Below are 22,970 nucleotides of genomic sequence, written 5' to 3' on the forward strand. Positions count from 1 at the left end.
GGGGGTGGCATATGGGAGATAAGTGGCCTAGCTAGATATGCAATCGGGTCGCATAAAACAATTGAGAAGCAATCGTGACCACCCCTAGAGATAGAGACGTTGTGCCTATTATTGAATGAAGAGGCTATAAATATATAAACAAGAACTTGTGTAGCATCGTAGATGCAGACTTATTATATAGTCAGAAGGCAGGAATATAGATGAACATATATCAAAAAATACATATATACCTCTAGTAGAGCAAAGGACGGAAATTGGACACATTAGATTCAAATAAATTAAGGTCGATGCGAGCTCATCACATGGGAGATGAAACAAAAAGCGAGAAACCCAAATGGGGTTAGAAACTTCAAAAAGAATATCAGAATGCATTATTAAAATATCTAGCCACCGAAAGCACATGTGTTCGTTGACATAGAACCATCAACGCAAACAGATGTGAGAAATTTAGAAAAATGACGACTAGTTAATTAGCGTACTATCTAAGGCAAAAGATCGAGCAAACTAGTTAACATGCGACTTATAATTATTTTGACAACACTTCTTGATAATGGATTGGAACAAAGGAGCTATCTTATTTTCTATTTTGAGAGGACTAATTAATGTTTACAAAACCAACAAACGCACATGCCCCAGAATCCATTTCCATCACAATGGTATCCCCCCAAATTGACACCCTGGGATTTGGCCTCCAAATAACAATTACCCTTGCACATAGGCTTTAAGCAAAATGGATGTACTTTAGGAAATTCCCAGCAAGTTTCTTCAAAAAATAACCACACACATCAGTAAATAATCTCACTTGATTTTGATCACACTAAAATAGTCATTATACTATCATAAATATCCAACACTACGTTGAAACAATGAATAGCAACTAGGTGAAAAAAATGAATTGGTAGAAATCAACGATACATCATTATGGCATCAAACATACATGATTGTGGTGAAAAAAAAAGACAGGTATGAACAAAAACCTGCCGACGTTGGATTTCCATTTAAGCCAATTATTAGGAGAAAGCACAGAGTAACATATCTTGCATCCATAATTGAACTTGAAATATCAGGGAATCGTTGGAAATGAGGGACCTTTGATGGTTTTCGTCTATACTTCTTTGTATATAAATAGAGAGTGTAAACACTAATAATAGAAATAAACATGTGGTAGTATCGCAAGTACATGTTGGACTGTTCAATTTGAATGACTAATAGTTAGTTACTAGTAGACTAAAACTTGGCAGAGAATGGTTTAGTATTAGCCACATGCAAGTATGTATTCATTAAGGCTCCTCATCACCAAGAATTTGAGGTCAGATCTAGATCCAAAAAAGCAGGCATCAAACACACCACTAGAATAAGCATGCAAACACATCTATACATGTAGACCATGGAACCTTTCAGGTCATGCAAACACGCATACACATAATAGTGGTTTTTTTACATTCCTTTTCTTTGCTTTTTGTCTCAATTTTACAAATGTGTTAGTGTAGCCTGAAGGCTTTTGTGGTGAACAATTAATTTTTTGTGCAGAGGCATAGGACTACCCCTATCAATCGTTTGCATGCACCAAAGATTTATTTTTGGTGTTTCACATCTTTGTTTTTCTTTCCTTCTAGCTACACATTCAAAGTATGATTTCACTGTTCTAGGGTACCCATATTCAAAAAAAGTATTTATAATTCAAATAAATGTTAATAAAAGAACTAACATCTAAAGTGGTACGTGGTCGTATTTACCAACTTTTATGCTTACGAAAATTGTTATCATGGTGTCAATCAAGCTTACTGAAGTAAGCTGTCATTTCCATCATAAGCATGATCATTCACTACTACAAAAATGGTTATCCCCAACGACACTTTCACTATTAAAATAGGTGTTGATGATTATCACCATCGGTTGTAATACCAGTCAACAATGATGAAATTATCACCGCCGGTATGTGTTACTGCCAACACCAACCGACAGCACGCTGTAGTAGTGTCTGACGAGGTTGAGTGCAATGAGTGTGCTGTTCAAATGTCCAACCTTACTTATTTGCAATCCAAGTATGTTGCTTTGCTTGATGAGAATGATGAGTTGAAGTCTAGGTCTGGCTTGTTTGGTGCGTGCAAGTCCTGCTCGGGCTTGCAATCTGAGCTGGCAGAGAAGGTTGCTAGGAATATCTTTGCTTGAAAAGCCCAGTTCAGATAGCACTGCTGCTAAGTGTGCACGTTGTGAGAGCTTTGTGATGGAGCTTGAGTCCTACAGGCATGACAAGATGAAAACCGAGGAAGACAACACATACCTTCGGTCCATCTTGAGCTGGGTATCCTGCAGTGAGCCGCAATTGGGCATGATGATAATCCAGTTCTGGCGGGGAACTGGTGCATCGGGTGTAGGCTTTGCTTTAGGTGGGAAGGGTGAAAATATCTATGGCAAGGTTGGTGAGTGTAGTGGTTTGAACCCAAGTGAGAAACCTTCCACCACTCCCAAGTTGATCAAAATTACTCCACCTAAGCCCACTAAGCCCACTGTCAAAGATGGGGTGTTTGAAGAACCTCCAAAAGCTCCACCCCAGAAACAAGTTTGGGTTCCAAAACCTAACTATCTCAAGGACCCACTTGACACTCTACCAAACATCTCTGAGGATCCCCTTCCTAAAGCCAAACAGCCATCAAGAGTGAACCATACCCACAATAGAGTGAGCCAACAACCACCCAACAGAGAGGTGAGGTATCACTGTGACTACTGCCATAGGGATGGTCACCTTGCTGAGTTCTGCTTTAGGAGGAAGAGAGATGAGCGGCGAGAGTATGAGTTGAACAACCGAAACATGTACCGCCCGTCCCATGGCGTACATGTACCACCTGTTCAGAGGCGCAATGCTAGGCCTAGAGGTGCAATGCCTCAAGGTATTAGGCCTCAGGTTGCTAGACCACGAGGTGGTCGTACCCGGCGTGGTTCAGGTCTCGTGGCAGCGGTTGAGGAGGTAGCAGGCTGGTTAATTTGCGTGTATGTGCACCGGCACTTACAATACATATTGGACCTCCCGAAAGCTAGCTGTCCAAACGTAGTGGCCAGAAGTCTACCAAATACTAGTACAGTGCAGGCTTCGTATTGAGTTATTGACATCTGAACAGAAGAAACTATCTTTTCTAGCATGCACGCATACCACAAATTAAATTAAGATAGACTGGTCCTCTCATACGGAGTAAAACTGAAGGTCAAACTTGTACTTGCTACTACAATAAAATTACACCACCATGGACGGTAAGATTCTGAGTACAAAAGGAAAAGAAAAGATTCTGAGTACAAAAGGAAAAGGAAAACGCATCATATACTATGTCTGCCTTATAGAAAATCATGTCACTTCGTTACATTCTTCCTTGGATGCACGTAAACTAATCACAGAACTGAATAACACGAACTTCTCACTAAATAAACACCCAATCGCGCTCTTCATCATCACTTTCCTCTGGATAAATAAAATTGAAGTACTTAGCCACCTATTATAAACCTATATCTCCTAACTTTACTATGTTGTCATCCCTAGTGATGATGCCAGAGATATGTGTTGATACTACATAGTATTACTACTAGAATAACACTAAGTAGTTCTTTATTAATGTATGTGACTAGAGAGAATATATATAAATCTATGAATGATAAGTATCCACAAGCGCACAGATAATATACCATTGTAGCATTTTACCCAAGAGTATTTCAAATATCGTTATTTATATTTTTATCACAGAGAAGGTCTAGCATGGACATGTATTGATAACTTATACTACTGAAGAAGAAGTAAACCATAACAAATACTCTACTCATAACAGGGGTAAGTCATAGGATAAGATATGTATATATGATAAGTAATGATAATGATAAATCACTCAGAGCACTCCTTTCTATGATATTAGCATGGTCAGGTAGAATATTAGAGGAATAATTCCTAAGTCATTCTTAATTACAAGTCAAAGCACACATTTGATTAGTGCAATTGCACCTAATAATCATTGCTAATATCATCATCATATCTACACATAAGGGATATTACTAAGATAGATTAAGAACAGAGCTTGCTCTACCTTCGTAACCGGACCCTACATGCGCCTATATTAGGGGAGTGGACTACAAAGGACTCAACGGGAGTGTCACATCCATGATCTACCACATGACCCAGAATATAGGGTGTATCTGCAGGTAAACAACGTATAAGCACCACGCTTACACAATATCGACCACCCACCCATGGATCCTTAGAGTGAGCGCTATACGAACTTATGCATGAATATAATAATAATCTAACTAAAATAAACATATAATCAAAGTCGATGTTGAATATCATAATGAAGAACAAGAATAAGATGAATACTAATATTGTCATAACAATTGTAACTAGCATATAAAAATAATGGAGAAACAAAAGAGAGAGGGGTACAAAGTTTATATAAAACCACACTCTTGGCAAGATCGGAAATCCAAGCGAAGTCCTGCTTGCTTCCTCTAGATCTAACCTAACTAGCTATGCTCTAGAAATTGGAGGAGCTCTGAGGATGACTAGGGTTTCTATCTTCTCAAATGACTTGATGACTAGGGTTATGCCTGGAACGAGAGGCAGGGGCTGGTATATATAGCCCTGAGGGTCCAATGTGAGCCCTTGGATCAAACCAACTTAAGCAACGGGTTAAATGCATCCTAGAAGGCGGTGGAAAACCGACATTCGAAGGAGACTGACAGGTGGGGCCCACAGGAGCTGGGCAGCCACACCTAGAGGCCAAGTGGCCCCACATGTCAAGGGCTTGGCCTTCGCTTCGGTGATTTGCCTTCTCGACCATTCTAGAGTCTTCCCATGTAGGTACTTTCAGAGGCGCTCATCTTCCACTAGACACTAAGCACACCAAAAGTGGACTAAAACGGGCAGTTCTATCGAGCACACCCCAAGGGAGAACTCAAAACAATCCACGTTTTACATCTAGAATCCAATAATGAGTATGAGCTTACAATACTTAGTCCATTTCATACAACATAGAGTCTTGGAAATTATTTATTACAATACCAGATTTCAGAGTGTGATAATTAAACAACGGAAAATGTAATAATCATCTAGCAGAAACGATACGCGGATCCATCTGTGCCTACCAGAAGAATCCTCCACACAAGAGCTAACTCCTCAAGCTGCATCTGTAACAGGGTAAAATAAACCCTGAGTACACAATGTACTTGCAAGACTTACCTGACTAGTGGGAATAATTTCCCGACTCTCAAGGATATGATAGGCAATATGGTCTATTGGTTTCTTTTGTTTGTGGAAAGCATTACTAATAGTGTGTCCTTAAGGTCAAGTTTTATTAGTAGTCATGATTACTTTATTAGCTAACCATTCTAGGTAAGCACATGTTCTACCTTCAAGCAAGGGTTGAGCAATCAGAACTATTTTACCATCTTTCATATTCCAGTTCTTACTACGGTGCTAGACCATAGCTAAGTGTACCATCTCACAGAAACGGCGATTCGCGAACCAATATATCCCAGCTGAGTACCTCGAAACACACGGCTCGCTTATACCTTAGGCACAAACGAGACCAACCCATTTCACTCATGTCGAGGGGTTCAGGTCCCTGTCCAAACTTGGACTCCAAGCCCCCACACTTGAAACCCGGTCTCAGTGTGGTGCTTAGACCTCCATCTTTCCCTGCCTCCAATCAGTCGGTCTGAAAAAAGCCAAAACCCACGACAAGAGCGCAATGAGACTTCCCGCTCCCATAAGCAAGTATGTGCTCAGGATAATAAGTCTATGACCTGACTACCATCCACAACAACGGACGGTCCTCAATTGACACCGACAGAGAAAATAGTGTAACCAAGCTAAGCCCCGTGGCCGCGGGACGCAACTTGTTATGAGCAATGGCAGCTTACTCACGCTACCGATGACCTAAGCATAGCATCTACTCGAACCTGCACTAGTAGAACTCATAGGGTATATATATATATATATGCAATGCATGTGGTTTCCACAAAATTTTCATGCAACGTAAATGCACAACACACACACACACACACACACACACACACACACACACATATATATATATATATATATATATATATATATATATATATATATATATATATATATATATATATATATATATATATATATAATCTTCTCGTACTCCTCGACGATCTCCTTGAACTCGTGATCGCCGGTGGTCACGATCTCCGCCGACTCGTACTCTATATGCATGCGATGACGATGATGCAAAAACTTAGTATTTAGGCAACAGCAACTTTTAAAATAAGAATACACATGTTAAGCTACTAAGCTAGCTCTAATGACTAAGATACTAAGCTAACTATCATCTTCATCAAGCAAAGTGTTGTGTTCAACTAACAAGCACCTAGTTTTGCAAATCAATGGTACGCCTTTATTTGTACTAAAGATTTAATGTATATTTAAACAAAGAACATTTAACTACCCTAATATTTAGTCTAGTCTAAGGTCACAAAAATTACAGTGAGCACATAATAATACAATAAAGCTACGGTAAAAATTTTAGGATTAAAGATATCACCAATTTACCACAAAAATTCCTACAATAATTATCCTAATAATATTAAACACTTTCAAGTGATTTAATAGACCTTAGTACCAACACAGATATGTATGAACTAACTATACTAACAGGTAGATCATAATTTTAGGAGCCTAGCAAAATTAGTTTCACAATTTTTGGACACCGATACGATTTTATATTAAGTCTACAAGTTTAGCTTAGAAATTAAATTAGAAAAGCATTAACCAATTCCTAAGAAAAAGAAAAACGATTTCAGCCACGCGGCCCACGCGGGAGACGGACCGTGGCGGGGGAAGCCCACGCGCGATGGCGCTTTTGCAAAAGAGACCTCGAGCTTATCCCGAATTACACCTAAACCCGCAATACTATTCCTATGTCTCTCTGGGGAATTCATTTAACCCCCTGGCTTTACTCGAATTTCCTCTCGCACGCCCCGACGACTCTGTGCACGGCAGCACGGCGGGCGGTGGCACGGGGCGGTTACGCTGGCCACCAGAGGCTTGCGCAGGCCCAGCTGACGGGCCGACCTCCACCTACGGCCCTAGCGCCTATACTAAGCAGCGGTGAGATGCAGCGGGACGCACCAGAGCGGGCGGCAACGGTGCGCGGTCGTCCATGACGGCGGCGCAGCCGTTCCAAAGAGCTACGGTGCTAACAGAGTAGTAGAGGTAGCGAAGAAGCATCAAGGGCTCACCGCAAACCTGGCCGAGGTGATGGTTCGGTCAAAAACAACCTGGGCAGGGCTGGCCGCGTGCGGGGTATAAGTCTGGATATCCGGAGGGTGAGGGTACTCCTTGTCCATGTATTCACTATGACCTATTCAGTTGGAGACCTCTGGACTTGGCTGACAAAATGTGTTACATACAAAGTTCATGATCTTTGTCTGCCAAAAAAAGTCTAGAGATGATCTTTTAGTAGGAGGCATATGCTTGGAAATGCTAATGGAGAATATGTGCATCCACGTATCCAATATGTATCGTATTTAATAACCATATCTATATCTAGGCAAAATAGGTGCATGATGCACCCACACCAATAAAGGCAAGAGGTACACCAATTTGCATACCTCATTAAGCACAAGCTTTTCTATCATCTAATCTTTATTGTATTTCACATCTGGCCCGTACTTAAATGTTAACAAGTTGTCTATCAGCATGTTATTGTTCAGAAACTCTGTGAAGAAGAAGAAAAAGGCCACCAGGCGTTAGCGTTTCAGAGTTGGGACTCCAAGGAAAGGCTTGGAGAGGAGAGAGAAGGCACATTGGTGGGTGACGACAGATGCTAGCCATCAGTGGTGGAAAGGAAATCAGGGGTGCTCATAGTCATAGCTATAGCCGGCTGCGGCACGTTATGTTGGGTGTAAGATAGGTGAAGATAGTGGGTGAGTAGTTCTTTGGCACCGCCACCAACTTTAGGCTGGTCATGTGGAAAGCATGGGCGCTGCCAAAATGCAAGTCTTTTGCTTGCTTGGTAATCTCCAACATAGTTTGGACCTCCGGAATGACTAGCAAAATGTGTGGCTGGCCACATACACCTATTGTCCATCGTGTCGACACACGCAAGAAATGCTCATAACTTATTAGTTGACTGCCTCTATACAAGTAGAATCTGAAACTTTGTTATTGGACTGGGTCTCACTCTACCACATCATAGACACCAACTGGAGTACCAATTATTTGACCCATGCTTGGTGGACTAATCTGGCACATGCACACAATGCACCGAGAAAAAGCTTTGAGAACACTCATTATACTAATGGTTTGGGAAATCCAAAAGGAAAGGAATCAATGATTGTAACATCGTCACAAATATTTTTGTGATTTTTTGCTCTTTGGAAATCTAGAATGAAAAGAATCAAAGAAGGCGGAACTTGGGCATTAGTGGGGTGAAGAAGCTTGCTTAGATTTTGCCTCCCCATGGTTGATCTCTGGCTATCACTGTTGTGATTAGATTTTATTTTATTTTTTTTGCTTTGCCCCTAGTAGTGGTTGTATCTTTCTTCTCTATCAATGGAAATGGGCACTGCTTCATGTCGGTACATTAAAAAAGAATGCATTCCTACTTTACTAAGAAAATTCAAGGATATTTGGTTATCAATCGAGCTTTGCCTAGCATTAGCAATTTGGTTAGGTAAACCTTGCCAAGCCAGGAGAAAAAATCGGTTCTCTCACACACAAAGAAGGAAAAAGCTTGCTAGCCATCCAAATGCATGTCGAGCTCGGCAAACCTTGTCAAGCCAGGAGAGAAAAGTGGCTCTCTCACACAAAGAAGAGGCTAAAGCTTGCTAGACAATTAAATACATGGCCAGCTCCAAATCCTCGCTTGACAAGGCGAGTCAAACTTTGGGTGTGATTGGTTGCTTGAATAACAATATATCTAGGCTAGTATAGTGCAGTGTCTAGTTATTCGATTTTTTCTTTAGTCCCTTATGTAGTAGGCTACAACTATCCTCAAAGAACCCACCAGCCTGGATCCACCAAAAATGGCCAAATCGGCCGCACCACCCTATGCAACATTTTCGCTCTAGGCCTTGGCCCATTCCTTGCAGTTGCAGCCACACTAAAGTGTGCTACATCCACATTAAATCTTGCAGCCTAAACGGATTACTGTTGTCATCAACCTTCCCTACCCCATCTTCCCTCTCTTGTCATTTGCGCCGCCACTCTAAGGTTTTACTCTCCTATCGCCCTCTTCCTCGCAGCAGGAATCGAAGATCCCGCCACCACCCATATCCTCTTTGACTTAAGGCTCCTAAGGATCGGGTAATGTGGCTCGTCGGAGGCTGTGATGTGGCTGATCTTGGTTACCCATAAGCTAGAAAACTTCCCTGGTATTTTCTGGCACGGGCACTGCCATGCATACGTCCCTCCCCTCTTCTTCATCTCTTGGGATACAGTGGAAAGATCCTCCTTAATCTCCTGTTGCCTGCTATTTTTTGCGAGTTCAATGTAAATGCATCAGTCTTCTTCCCAGGTGTCGTGGAGAGATCCTTTGTAACCTACTCTTGCGATGATGTTTGCGAGTTTTTGTAGGATATCGATGCATCTAGGGTCTTCTTAGAAATTGTTGTTCTCTCATCTATATCCATCTTGTCGTTGCTGATTTTGACATGGGATGTAAAGATCCATCGATTTGCCACTGAGCTTTCACTCTTGTTAATGATGTAGCCCTTCTTGGTTGAGACAAGGAAAGAACATACTTTTGTCCAAAATTTACATAGAAATGTCGATGATTTCTGGTCGTTATGTTCCATCTTGAAATGGGAGGCACATCAATTGATGTTGCTTTGAACTGTTTGGGTTTTGCACATTCGAAATTAACTCGTTTATTATATTTCACTAGACCAGAAATGGATCGTGCAAAGACTGCAAGGCGTCTGTACTGCAGGAGCAGACGAGCAGGCCACACAGCAGACAGCACAACAGATCGGCCACCTCCTCGAATCCGATGGCCCTCGGCGACAGCGCCACTGCCACCCCGCCGGTGGCCAAGCTCTCCATCTCCGGCGCGGCCCTGGCGGCGCTGCTGCACCGCTGCGCCGCCGCGGCAGGCGACTGCGACGGCCTCCTCTTCGGCCGCGCCGCGCACCTGCCCGCGCCGCCGGCCGCCCTCTCCGACTACGACGACGCCGCGGCGGCGGCCCCGCCCGCCCCCGCGCTCTCCATCTCCGTCTCCGGCCACTGCTCCCTCTCCCACCCCTCCTCCCTCTCCGACTCCCTCGACCGCTTCCGTCCCCCCTCCTCCTCTCCCGCCCCCATCGGCTTCTTCTCCTCCCGCCGCCGCACCGCGCTCCGCCCCTCCATGCGGGAGGCCGCGCTCGCCCACTCCCTCTCCGAAACCCTAGCCTTGGCCCACCCGCTCCTCCTCATCCTCGTCTCCCCCTCCGCCTCCCCCAACCACTCCACCCACTCCTACGACTACCGCGCCTTCCTCCTCCTCGGCGGCCGCCTCGTCCCGGCCTCGCTCTTCGTCGTCAACGTCGGGCCCGGATTCCGGGACCAGTACCACGCCTTCACCGCCGGGTCGCCCATGCCCTGGCTGCCGTCGGCTCCGGCGCCGGGGCACGCGCACACCATCGGGGAGCAGAAGGCGGTGGATGAAATGGTGGACGGATTTGGGGTCGGGAGGCTGCAGGGGGTCCTCGGCTCTGCGGCGGGGCAGGCGGCCGAGATGGATGAGATGTACGCAGGGATGCTCAGGAAGCTGGAGAAGCTCGCCAGGGAGGTGGAGAAGAGCAATCTCCGTGTGCTCGAGCAGGTCTGGTTCTCCAATCCTGTTATTCCTGTCTGCACTGTTGATGTTCATCACATAACTGTGCTTCTGTGTGATTGATTGGCTTAATAATTGCTTACACTGCCTTGTGCTAGAATTGTGCATTGTTGGATAGAGAGACCAGAAATTTGTAGTGGTTGCCTTCTTGCATTGTGGATTTTTTTTCTCAATGTGGGAAACTTAGATAAGCCTTGGATAGCTGGGTTTGATTGTAACTATAATTCAGGTTTTCGGTTGCCAAGAGTGTCTTGTAACGGTAGATTCGACCATTTAACAGAAGGCGGATATAGGTTCCACTCAGCATTCACCATATGTTGCCTGAATTCTCCCATGCACTCCTTGTTTTGAACCAGCTGCATGCATTAGTATAGAACTATCCGGTAACTGGCTAGGAGGCAATTGCACAGTTGCACTATCTATTAGATCGCTCTTCATTTCTTTAAGCAAAAAATGTTAGAATCTTGATGGCCTACAAAGCCACATCAGATGGGCATCTCAGGCCTGCAACTATTGTATTATTTGATTGTATTTGGCAAGATACATCACCAACTAAAAGTTGGGGAGGGAGGGAGGAGAGAGGAACCAAGAATATCAGTTCCAACATGCCATAAATGGATGGCACAAAATGGTGTTTCGGATTCCTTAGTTGCTTAGGTCTGTTTGAAAATTATTACAACAGTTGGATTGTGACTATAATCTATATTTACAGTTGACTAAAGCCCTAAACTGGCATGTCATACCAATTGCTTCCATTTAACAGTAGCCTGAATATTCAAGGCAGATTGCCTGAACTCTCCCGTGCATTCCTTGTTTCAAACCATCCACGTGCATTGGTTTGGAAGTTTCTGGTAACAAGCTAAGGAGCACTACCATTAGACAACTCTTGTAAAAAAAAAATTTCCTTTTGGCGAGGAATAACTCTTGGAATCTTGGTAGTTTATTAAGACATATCAAATGGGCACAGGGGGCTTGTAACTACTGTATTATTGATTGGAGGAAAAGGAAACAAAAAAACTCAATTCTAGCATGCTCAACATGAATGACCTAAAATGGAGCAGCAAGCCAGTCCACCTGTGGACTGTGTTATATAGATCATCAGATAGGGTTGTACCGTCTAGGGGGACTTCCAATGTTGGAAAATGGGATGGTGGCTTATGCTGGGCAGCACCATAAAAATGTTTGGTGAGGTGGTGGTGATTGGGGTTTGCTAAAACAACTCTTGTGAACCTTTAGGCTTTCTGCTTTTCTTCATGACAAACAAATGCAGTAGGTGGTGAGTTGAGGAGAGATCGATGAAAATGATAAAGGCCTATTTATGTAATTTCAGACTCGTACTTGTTTCTATTTGGTTGGTTTGTTACATATGGAAGCACTGTTTACATTTGGGACCCTGTGAAAATTACCCCATAAGCTGGGGCTTCTTAGGGCCTATCTGTCAGGTGCCAAATTCTTAAACTACTATAAGTGCTTGCTCTCTGTTATTCGTTGTTATTAAAATGACTTGGTCTGAAAACTGAAAAGATCAATCCTTTGTTGCATAAAAAAGTTGGAGCCCTTATCCTCTGATCAGATTTTTATTTATGGCCCCCTTCCCCGGTTATTACTGAGTGAATAGTGGACATCTGCTCATCAGTTATTGATATCTGTCCTTTCAGTCCATTTTCCAATTGCTTTCTGAAGTCAATTCCCTTATCCTTTATTCTTATTCTTCGTAGGAGAAGCGGAACCTGGTGCTGAGGTATAAATATGCGGGAATGGAGTAGGACCAAAGTGTTTTTGGTCTTAGCAAGGTATATATGCATCCTGACTGAGTTATGGTGTTTTCTCAGACCTTTTCTTAGTGTGTCATGCAGATTTGTAATGACCTGAAATGTTCATTAGTAGTTCCAAGTCGCACTCCTGTTTTGGTAACATTATTTTTCATGTGCCCTGTATTGTGTTGTGACTGACTGCTTTTTGTTAGTCTGAATATATCTGTATCATGGCCCCGTTCGGCTTTTTGAATTGTGTTGTGCCAAATCTTTTTGAATTTTGACAGAAATGGCTGGAACACTGCCCTTCATATTAGACCATGGATAATAATTATCTAGACACATATTCTGGTAGAGTAGAGTATCCTATTGGAAAGTTATTTTAATCTACAGTTGTTGGGACTGATTTAAGGTACTTAGGAACAGCACGAACCATGCATTCTGAAAGGCTGCAGTTCATTGCTCTCTAGTGCATTAGCTAGTGCATGTCGATCTCGCCCTTTGTGCATTGGCCAGGATACCTGGTGCTGATCTAGGCTCTCTTCTTGAAAAACATCTGTCCATTTTGCTCCTTGCACATGTTCCACCATACATAAAGAATGGCACCCTGCTTTATGTTTCCACTTTATCCCTGGGCTTATGCACCTTTGGCGTCCTATTAAAACTAGTATGCTGCTACTGCAGCTATGCTGGACTAGTGTGTTCTCGTTTGTTCATCACTTCCTGCACAAAGCTGCACTTTGATACCAGATGGTGGGGCATCTGAAGCTCCAAATTATGGAGCCTACATAAGGGCTCCTGTTCAATCCCTACCATATTTTAGGCTGACCAAACAGCACTGCCTATCTACCTTCCATAGCTGAGTTGTGTGATATATTTTTTTTTTGTTTGCTCGTGTGGAGTTTGTCCTCCTGTGTTTGCTATTTCCTCTGGAACCGTTAATGTCATCTGTGGCCTGTCAGTTATGTTGGTGGTAAATTATGGAAAGCATGTTGTGCCTTTTGAGGTTCTGATGCGCTTAGTTATGCGGCAGCTGTACTACTGGTTTACTATTTGCTAGTACCTTCTTGACTTGTGCTCCATAAGAGGAGCTTTGGTCCTGTTTGATATCTTGTTTGCGGCTCGTGGATACGTTTGTAATAACTATCATAATTACCATTTGGTAGCTGATGGTTGTTTTCCAATTGGTTTGCAGGGGTACTCTGTAAAATCTATCATTCAATCGGAGGGCTCCCAACTTAGGAGTTGATAATAATGTGCATAGGATGAGATCATTAGGAACTGCTGTGTGCGCGCCTGGAATGTGAAAGTGCATGTAGCGCTGATGTAAGATGGTGCGAAAATTTCTGAATCTAAGAGCCTAGTAGCTTTCAATCGTGTATGCTCAACTTGATTTCAATCTTGTTTCATAAATCGTGTACGCTCAACTTGCATATTTGGTAAGATGGACGAGGATGTAGCAGGCTGGTTAATTTGCGTGTATGTGCATCGGCACTTGCAATACATTTGCGGCATGTTCGTCAGCTGGTTTTTGGACTGGTTTAGCCTGGCTGGTATTGATTTGTTGTGAGAGAAAAACACCGTTGGTTGGTTGAATAAGCCCCGCTAAAGATGGCGTTCGGCTGGTATGGTTTTGGCTGGTTTTGGATGGTTTTGGATGGTTGAATAGTATTTTGTGAGAGAGAATAAGCTGAAATAAGCTGAAATAAGCGAACAATCGAAAGCCAGCTGTCCACTTTGCTTATTGAGTCTGTGTTTAGTTCGTAAATTTTGGGAATTTGGCTACTGTAGCACTTTTCGTTTTTATTTGTCAATTAGTGTTCAATCATGGACTAATTAGGCTCAAAACGTTCGTCTCATAATTTTCAACCAAACTATGCAATTAGTTTTTTTTATCTATATTTAATACTTTATATACGTATCGTAAGATTCGATGGGATGACTACTGTAACACTTTTTGAGAAACTTTTTGGGAACTAAACCAGCACGGACAAACAATACATATTGAGTTGTTGACATGTCCGGACAGGCCTAGCCTCCGGACGCCTAGCCTTGCTCCGACTGCTTCACGTCGGGGCTCGTGTTTGTACCGTGTCTCGTGCCCCGCACCATGGCCCGCGCTACTTTGTGTCCCGCGTCGGCACCATAGCTCCCACGCCCGCACGTGCATGGTGGCGTCCCCTCTACACCTATGCGCATGCCGCCGGATCTAGCAGCTACAACGGCTCCATTCGACTTCCTAAAACTGGCTGAAAATACTATTTTGGCTTAATTGTTGTGAAAGAAAAATATTATTCCGGTTAAAAAAACAAGCCGAACAAGTCGGTTTCTGGGTAAGCCGAACAAGGCCAACATGTGGCTGTTATAGATTGGTCTCATTGCAACATGTACAACGTCAGATCTAGTTTTACAACATCCAGATGAAACACTTGTAACATACGTTCGAATCAATTGAAACACTTGCAATATACGTATGAAACCTAGGGAAACACGTGTATAGCAATTGCAGAACATATGCAATATATAGATGAAACACTTCAACATATGTGTGAAACATATGCAACATCCGAATGAAACACTTCCAAACATATGCGTGAAACATATGCAACACCCAGATAATCCTCTGAGGGAGGGGACGTCGGCCTGTCATCCATGATGGCGGTGATGGCTTGCGACGAGTCCCGTCGGCGCGGCGGTCTCCATAAATGGGCACGCAGGCAGGGCAGAGCGCGGGCAGGGAAATGCCACAGCGGCTGCCTTGACTCTCTGGTTGGACGCGACTCGCGTTGGGCAAACGAGACAAGGGAGGGGTCCGACTTTTACACGGCTCGTCCTTGCCTCGGTGATAAATTAGCGCATGTTACTGTAGCACCGAGTTGCCAAAATCATGGACTAATTAGGCTTAAAAATTCGTCTCGCAAATTAGTCGCAAACTATGCAATTTGTTATTTTTTAGTCTATATTTAATACTCCATACGTGTCAAACATCAGATATGATAGGAAGTAAACTTTAGGGGACGAACTAAACAAAACCTTAATCGAAGAGAAAGGGAAGTAGCTGTAATCATGCCTGGCAGACTCAACGTACACAAGCCACATGAAGATCATGAAGACTGCATTGTATAGAAACTTTGTGAGAGTAATAAATATAAAACAATAATACTATATATATAGTATATATACGTACCCGCCGAAAAAGTCAGCAGGCCAACGTTTTTCCCTTTGCGGAACACCATCCTGAGGTTTTTTTGACGCGATAAGGAGGTATGCCGTGTAGGGAGCTTGAGCTGCTGCTGGGCGACGACATGGCGATGGCGGCCGGGCCGCAGCCGCTGCGACGACGAAATTGGCAAAGCAGATGAGCGCGCGGACTCGCGGAGGCGGAGGGATTAATAAGATGATTAGCCTGCGACGAGACGAGGGCTGCGGTGGAACTCGCCGGATCCGCCGCAGAAAAGAAAGAAAGAAAGGAGAGCTGATCGAGCTGGGGTCTGGTCACTGGACGCTGTATTGGGCAGGGCAGAGCGCGCGCGGCCCGTTCCGCCTCCGGTCCCCGAGTCCGACGACATTGTGTTTGGGCCGTGCTTCAATCTACTCTGTTTCCTTCTTTTATTTAATAATAAGGAAGAAAAAGTTCTCCTGATCTCCATCAACTCATGTGCTAGTCTGATTTACCTCGTGCAATTGGAATATCAGATGTTTGCGCTTCCACAACTATTAAAACCGTCTGATTTACCTCTCTAAGCGGTTTTGCCTAATGTGGCGTCACGTCAGGCGTCCTACATGGCTCCACGTGATCTAATGTTGCATATGTTACAATGTCTACACTCGTATGTTTCAAGTGTATGTTTCATCTGTTTTAGATGTACGTTGTACATGTATGTTCTAAATGTTTCAGCTGTTTCAGACGCATGCTTCATGTGTTCCATCCAGATATTGCAATGACTATACAAGTATGTTTCAATAGTATACTGCATATGTTGCAATGGTAGGACGGATGTTGCAGAGGAGATTAGACATTAGGACGAGGGAAGGGTCGCGGCCGAGACAGAGCGCGGCGGAGGACGGGGGCGCGACGAGGGGAGGAGCGCGGCATGGCGGGAGAAGGAGTGTGGTAGGCCTGACGCCGGGGGGCGCAACCGGGATGGGGATCGAGTCATGGATGGTCGGACGCGGTCACTGGCGTGGGATCGGCCGTTGGTAGCCGGACGCGATTCACTGGCGCAGGATCTAATGCGAGCGCGGGGTGTCTGATGCGAAGCGGTTGCAGACGTCGGAGCACGTCTGGACGTGGGCCTAGGGCCGAACGTCCGGACGCTAGCCCTGCCCTTTTGATTATGGTAACATGTACTTTTTTTGTCATCCATTTTTATTCATGATCAAACATTAGAACATATATTATCTTTTGGTTGGTTGGTGTGTGTTTCTAGATTATACCGTAGTGTTAGCGCAAGCAACATAGTACTAGTACTATCAGCCACTCAGCACGATGGGCTTCAACGGTGTCATTGTTGCTGGTTCTTCCGGCCCTGTTCGACTGGCGCACACACGTGCGGAGGAAAAGGGAAGAGATGGAATAATTGTTTGATTGACACGTGAACCTTAGACACGGGAACCATGATTTTTTTTTACTCAAGCTCAGTAATAAGACGCGGACACGTGAGCTTCGAGGACTTTGTATCGGACATAGACATGTGGATCCAGTCTTCGTATCGAAACCGGATAGAACACGGACGCTTGAGCTCCGAGTGGAGAATAATTCGTACCGAACACGGTTGCGTGACCATGGATCGAGATTTGGTATCATTGGGTAGATGATGACATTAGAGTCTTTTTAGGTGTAGAGATAGAGATGACCAGGAATCCCTAGAGTCGTTAACTTATAGGTGGTTAACCTAACACGAAGCATACCGCCTTTATTATCCCTGCGACTAACAAGACAAACAGAACCCTTCTCTTCGACCAAACATATAGATCATAATCATATTCCTAAAATTTTGAGATGATTTTGTCGCACCTACATCGCTCCTCAGACAAAAGCACCCTACTAAGTAATAATAAGATAAGATGCTGAAGAGTGACGATCGGTGATAATTGGGACTTGAGAGGAGATGCGATTTTATTTGTTTTTTTTTTTTTTTTTTGCAAAAAAGGGGAAAAGAATCCACTTGCTGTGCTGCGAGAGAAGAAGACAACATCATTTGATTGATTTCACTGGTGCCGGACCGGGTAGTGCGGCGCCGGTGCGGTGGAGCCTCACCAGCAAGACGAGACGAGAAGACGCCTCCCCAAGGAAAGTGAAGTGATTCTACTGGTCGATGACGATTACGAAGCTTCTGTCTGTTGAAATCAATTCATGCATTTCACTGGTTTGGGGGTCGCTGTCGTCCTGGACTGCCAGCTGATATCGACGGCCATGACGACTACTACTAGCACTAGGATCGATGATCGGCAAGGGAACGAAGGAAGAAGTTGCCTTGTCATCGTCGTTATCTGATACTCAAGTCAGCTTAGCTATATTCAGCCTGCTGATGGCCTTCCGTAGCACGTTGGTACGGCACCGTCATCATTTGATTGATTATTCATCTAAAATTCCAAGTCAATGAAGGCCAATCTTTGTTCACAAAAAAAAATAAAGTCCAATCTTGTCATCCCCATCAACAAACCCCAACCACATTGGTGGTTCCATTATATATATTTTCCAAACAAGACCCCACGGTAAGAAATTATGCACATGTTCATACACGAACGGTATCGTACAAATCATCGGTGGAAATCGTCGCCAATGGTTTTTAATAAAAACCGACCATGATAATGCTATTGGCAAAAATGGTTTTCGGAGCAATAATAGTCTAATTAAACAAAATTTATCATGCTAGTTTTGTGTCTTGTACGGTCGTACTCCCCTCCGGTCACATATATATGCTACATATATAATGACTTAGTCCCCAAAACATAATTCCAGACACCTATTTTTTTTTATTATAATTACATATATATGCGTACATACACCATATCTCTATGGGCAGCTCCGACAGATTGAGTTGGTAGATCTTGAGATTGATAAAGTCTCCACAGGAGTTTCACTTTTGATATCACCTACCTCTAAAAGAGAATAGCAACCCTAAAGTCAAGGATTTAAACCAAAGTGGACAAGTTCTACCATAAAAAACCGAATCAGTTAAGCTACGCTCAGTTCGCTTGTCATTGTAATATTGAAGAAACAGCACAATAAAAACTATTGAAATCCAAACTTATGACACAACCAAAAAAAAGATTATGATGATTGATTTCTGATAAAATAAAAGATTATGGGGAGCAGCCTCGGCGTCTAAATAAACCAACTTCTAGAGTTATCCTAAATCAACTTTGTGATTCACGCCAATTTTATAGAAAATGATATATATCATCAAGATATAATAATACTAAATAAATATAAAACATTCCAATGATAGGCTTACATCTCACATGCGGAGGCATACACCAGATATATTTTAGATGTTTCAGACGTATGTTATATAATAATATTAAATAAATATTAAACATTCCAATGATGGCCAGTTCGCATGCGGAGGCATGCACATGCACCAGATAAGCCTTCCCAGCAAGATGCATGGTCGTGGGGTGGAGCGCTTATCAGGGTGAGGTGAGTACTGGACAGCTACCGGCCAACTGGTCCAGGTCCACCCGTGCGTCCCTTTCGTCCTTTTTAGCTACGGCACCGGGCACACGCAACACCAACGTCAGCTACGGCCTACGGGTTTTCTTTTTCTTTTTTCTTTCTTAATATTATTTTTTTCTCGTTTATTTGTACTGTCTTCCGTCCTAAAAAGATAAGTGCTTATTTCTCCATTTTAAGAAGTCAACTATGAAAAATTAGTATTAATATTTATATCATTAAATAGGTTTATACTACGAAAATATGTGGTGCGGTTAATTGAATGATACTTATTTTTTATATTATAAACATTAGTATTTTTTATATATGATTTAAACTTAAGACTATTTGACTTTTCATATAAGAGATGAGCACTTGTTTTAAGACGGAAGCTGACTGGAAGAACATGTTAAGAACTACTACCTAAAACAGCCCCCTATTTACATGTATAGGTAGCCACCTACTTTTCAAGAGCTTGTTTTCAGTTGTTGTCTGTAGCAACAACCCTTAAATCAGTACCTTCAAATTCATCTTAAATAGACACCGCTATTTGAGACCCTCTTGTCATTCTCTATTCTTCTCCCTCGCTCTATCTGAGCTATGTGTGCCGTGTGTGAAGGGAGATCATGATGATGAGGACCGATGGGGAGAAAGCTCCAGCAGGCGTCGATGAGGGGTCGGCAAGGGCTTGGCGTGCCTAGATTTGGCTGTGGGGGACAGGTCCAACGGCGGGGCAGGCGGGCGGCGGCTGGGGAGGTAGCGAACAGATAGCAAGTTGGAAATAAAGAAGGCTGAAAGAGATAGAGCCTAGATATAAGATGAGAAGAAGCAAATGGATATAGTTTAGGTATGCGCACGACAAAACACTTTTGGTGGATGCTTAGTGTAGAGAGTGGGAATGGGCCATATATATAGGTTACCTACTATGCCATATATCTCCATCTTTATGAAAAGTGGAACCATATCTCTAATTAGGTTTCCAATTGACATATATACCAAATATTCTTTTTCTGTATCCACATCTTCAGCGATTATTTAATTGCTCCGAATCTAGTGCTACGGAATATAGTCCCTGACTTTTACTATCTAGTGATATTTTTTTATCAATCGGAGGTAAACACACCATAAGTTGGATGTTTTTTGATAAGATGCCTTTGGTCTCGTATGTGTTTAGCCTCGGTCAATTCATTCAAGCTTATTTTCATATTTCAACTAAAGTGATCTTTGGATATACAACTACGCCAAAAATCAATTTCATGATAAAACTCTAGGTGTAGATATAAAATAAAATTCCCTTGCACGAGAAATAAAAACAAAATTTTGGAGCGAGGTCTAGGAGTAGTACTGAGTACGTACTCCTATACTTTTAGCTGGTAGTAGCTGCGACAGCTGGTGATGGGCACACAGACGTCGATGATGTTGTTCGGCTTATCCAGAAACCGGTTTGTTTTTTTTAATTAGAATAATATTTTTCTTTTATAGGAATTCAATTATAACAGTGTTTTCAGCCAGTTTCAGCCAAGTTTCAGGTAGCCAAACGGGGCAACTGTAACTCTTTGATCGAGTTGATGTGGGCCATCGCAACATGCAGTGCAGGTAAAGCCTTCCCAGGAAGACCTCGATCGAGTCAGTGCTTATCAGGGGAGGTCAGTACTGGAACTGGACTGTCCAACTCCACGGAACGGAACGGCTGCACCCATCTGTCCTTGTCCTTTGTAGGTACGGCACCGTAACCGCAGCCACCAACGTCAACTGAAGCCAGTGGAGTGCTTCGCCGGGCAGGGAGTACTCCGACACCAGATGAGTGGCCGCTGCGGTGGAGCTAGCCTCCCCGGGAAAGGCGAAGACGAGACGAGAAGACGCCTCCTCCCCGATAAATAAATAAATTAATTAATTAATTAAAGTTTATCTTTGCTGAAACCAATTATGAAGCTTCTCTCAGCCTGATCGCTGGGACTGGCTGGGCTGGCCAGCCCCCTTACATGAGTACTGTTCATCTGAACCAGCCAGCAGTATTTCTCTCTCACATAAACGAACCAGCAACGATATGAACCAGCCAACCGAACAGGCTCACATGCTGAAACTGACCAGTTCAGTTCATTGTGTCACTGTCCACGGCCTGATGTTGATGACCATGACTAGTAGCTAGGATCGGCAAGCTAGGGAAAACAACGACACATGCATGGAGAGAAGTGAAGAAGTCGCCTTGTCATCGTCGTTATCTGATGATAAGTCAGCTTAGCGAATATGCAGCCTGCCGCCCTTCCGTAGCACGTTCGTACGGCACCGTCATCGTTTGATTGATCCATCTGAAATTCCGAGTCAACGAAGGCCAATCTAGCCATCCCCATGAACAAACCCCAGCCACATTATTATTTTTGCCATCCCAGATTCGCCTCTCCCTTTTATTTTTTTATTTATGCATGGTGACTAGCTAGAGGAGCGAAAGTCAAAAGTACAAGATGCACGGAAGGAACCGGAGATATACATGCATGCGAGCTCCAACTGAGCAATCATATTTCCGTGGGTTTCTTAAGAGCTACTGTAGGTATATATCTGTAGTTTAAGAAAATCTTGCACATATGGTTTAAGATTAGATATGGATTTTTAGAACACTTTAATTTAGTTCTGAACCCTAAGTTTGGATGCTCATTCGACCATAAATTAGGTAACGATAATGGTACCTCAGGGCGTCCGGAAGGACAGACACGGCGTTTCCCGAGCCTACGCGCTACCGGCCCAACATCGCCTGCTCTCTATGGCTCCTCTATCTCTCTTAAAAAATATCTCCTCTACTCCTCATCCTCTGCACTCCACTCGTTCACGGCTCCTTTATTTCTCTCTAAAAAATATCCCCTCCACTCCCCACCGAGGGTCATCCTCTCGACTCCACTCGTTCCGTGGCCAACAGCACACTACTCAGCATCTCTGCCCAGATGCGTGCTTCACTCTGCCGCAGGCGGGCCCCACGCCTTCCTCCCAATCGCACGCCCTCATGGTATAGTTGCGGTGCTCACGCCCTGCACAATGCGTGCACGCCCTGCCCGTGCGGGTCCATGCCGCGCCAGTCGCAGACTCGCGGGTGCTTGCCCCTGCCCTCCTACTCGCCAGGGGTGCTCATGGCCTCGCGTAGGTGGTGCCCTCCGAGCAAGTGCCTCTACGCTGGCGTCGAGATCCACAACGACAAGCTCCATCCGTCCAAGCAGCAAGGTGATATTGCGGTTAAAGCGCATGTTGCAAGTGTATGTTTCAAGTGTTTAAGATGTTTCAGAGGTATGTTGCAAGTGTTTCAGATGGATGTTGCAAAAGTAGATCGGGATGTTGCATATGTTGCAATGGTTGTACACGTATGTTGCAAAGGTGTGTTCCCAATGTTTCATCTGTGTTTTGGGACGTATGCTGCAAGTGTTTTATCTAGATGTTGCATATGTTTCACACAAAAGTTGCAAGTGTTTCATCTGGATGTTGCAAATGTTTCATCTGGATGTTGCATATGTTTTGCAATGGCTACGCACGTGTTTTCTGGTGTTTCAGACGTATGTTGCAAGTGTTTCAACTGTTTTTAGACGTGTATTGCAAGTGTTTCATCCAGATATTGCAAAAGTAGATCTATTGTTTGCACATGTTGTAGTGGGACCCATTTGTCGCAACCGCTTGCTGTGCTGGGCTCGCTTGCATGCGTGTGGGCGTGGAGGGGTGCGAGCGGTAGGCACGGGAAACGGTGTGACCGTA

The 22,970-nt window shown here is 43.7% G+C and overlaps 1 protein-coding gene and 1 long non-coding RNA gene across 2 annotated transcripts; one reads left to right on the top strand and one right to left on the bottom strand.

The window, feature by feature from the left end:
* Window positions 1-345: 345 nt before the first annotated feature.
* Window positions 346-1,100, bottom strand: LOC136484836 (uncharacterized). Its single transcript, XR_010766228.1, has 2 exons — window positions 978-1,100; window positions 346-763 (listed from the first exon to the last, which is right to left on the bottom strand). It is a non-coding gene; the product is annotated as an uncharacterized lncRNA (long non-coding RNA).
* Window positions 1,101-9,310: 8,210 nt separating this feature from the next.
* On the top strand, window positions 9,311-14,094 carry LOC136487475 (uncharacterized). Its single transcript, XM_066484601.1, has 4 exons — window positions 9,311-9,530; window positions 9,900-10,814; window positions 12,545-12,619; window positions 13,776-14,094. Exons 1-3 carry the CDS (start codon window positions 9,510-9,512, stop codon window positions 12,590-12,592), a joined length of 984 nt encoding a protein of 327 aa, XP_066340698.1. The 5' UTR covers window positions 9,311-9,509; the 3' UTR covers window positions 12,593-12,619; window positions 13,776-14,094.
* The last annotated feature ends 8,876 nt before the right edge of the window (window positions 14,095-22,970 follow it).

Source organism: Miscanthus floridulus, chromosome 10 (assembly GCF_019320115.1).
Source record: "Miscanthus floridulus cultivar M001 chromosome 10, ASM1932011v1, whole genome shotgun sequence".
Taxonomy (NCBI): Eukaryota; Viridiplantae; Streptophyta; class Magnoliopsida; order Poales; family Poaceae; genus Miscanthus; species Miscanthus floridulus.

Bases quoted from the DNA above. Each gene is read 5' to 3' on its own strand.
- LOC136487475 (XM_066484601.1), top strand. From the start codon at position 9,510: ATGCATCAGTCTTCTTCCCAG. The intron at 9,531-9,899 runs GTGTCGTGGAGA...ATATTTCACTAG, and splicing joins TGCATCAGTCTTCTTCCCAG to ACCAGAAATGGATCGTGCAA. The intron at 10,815-12,544 runs GTCTGGTTCTCC...TATTCTTCGTAG, and splicing joins ATCTCCGTGTGCTCGAGCAG to GAGAAGCGGAACCTGGTGCT.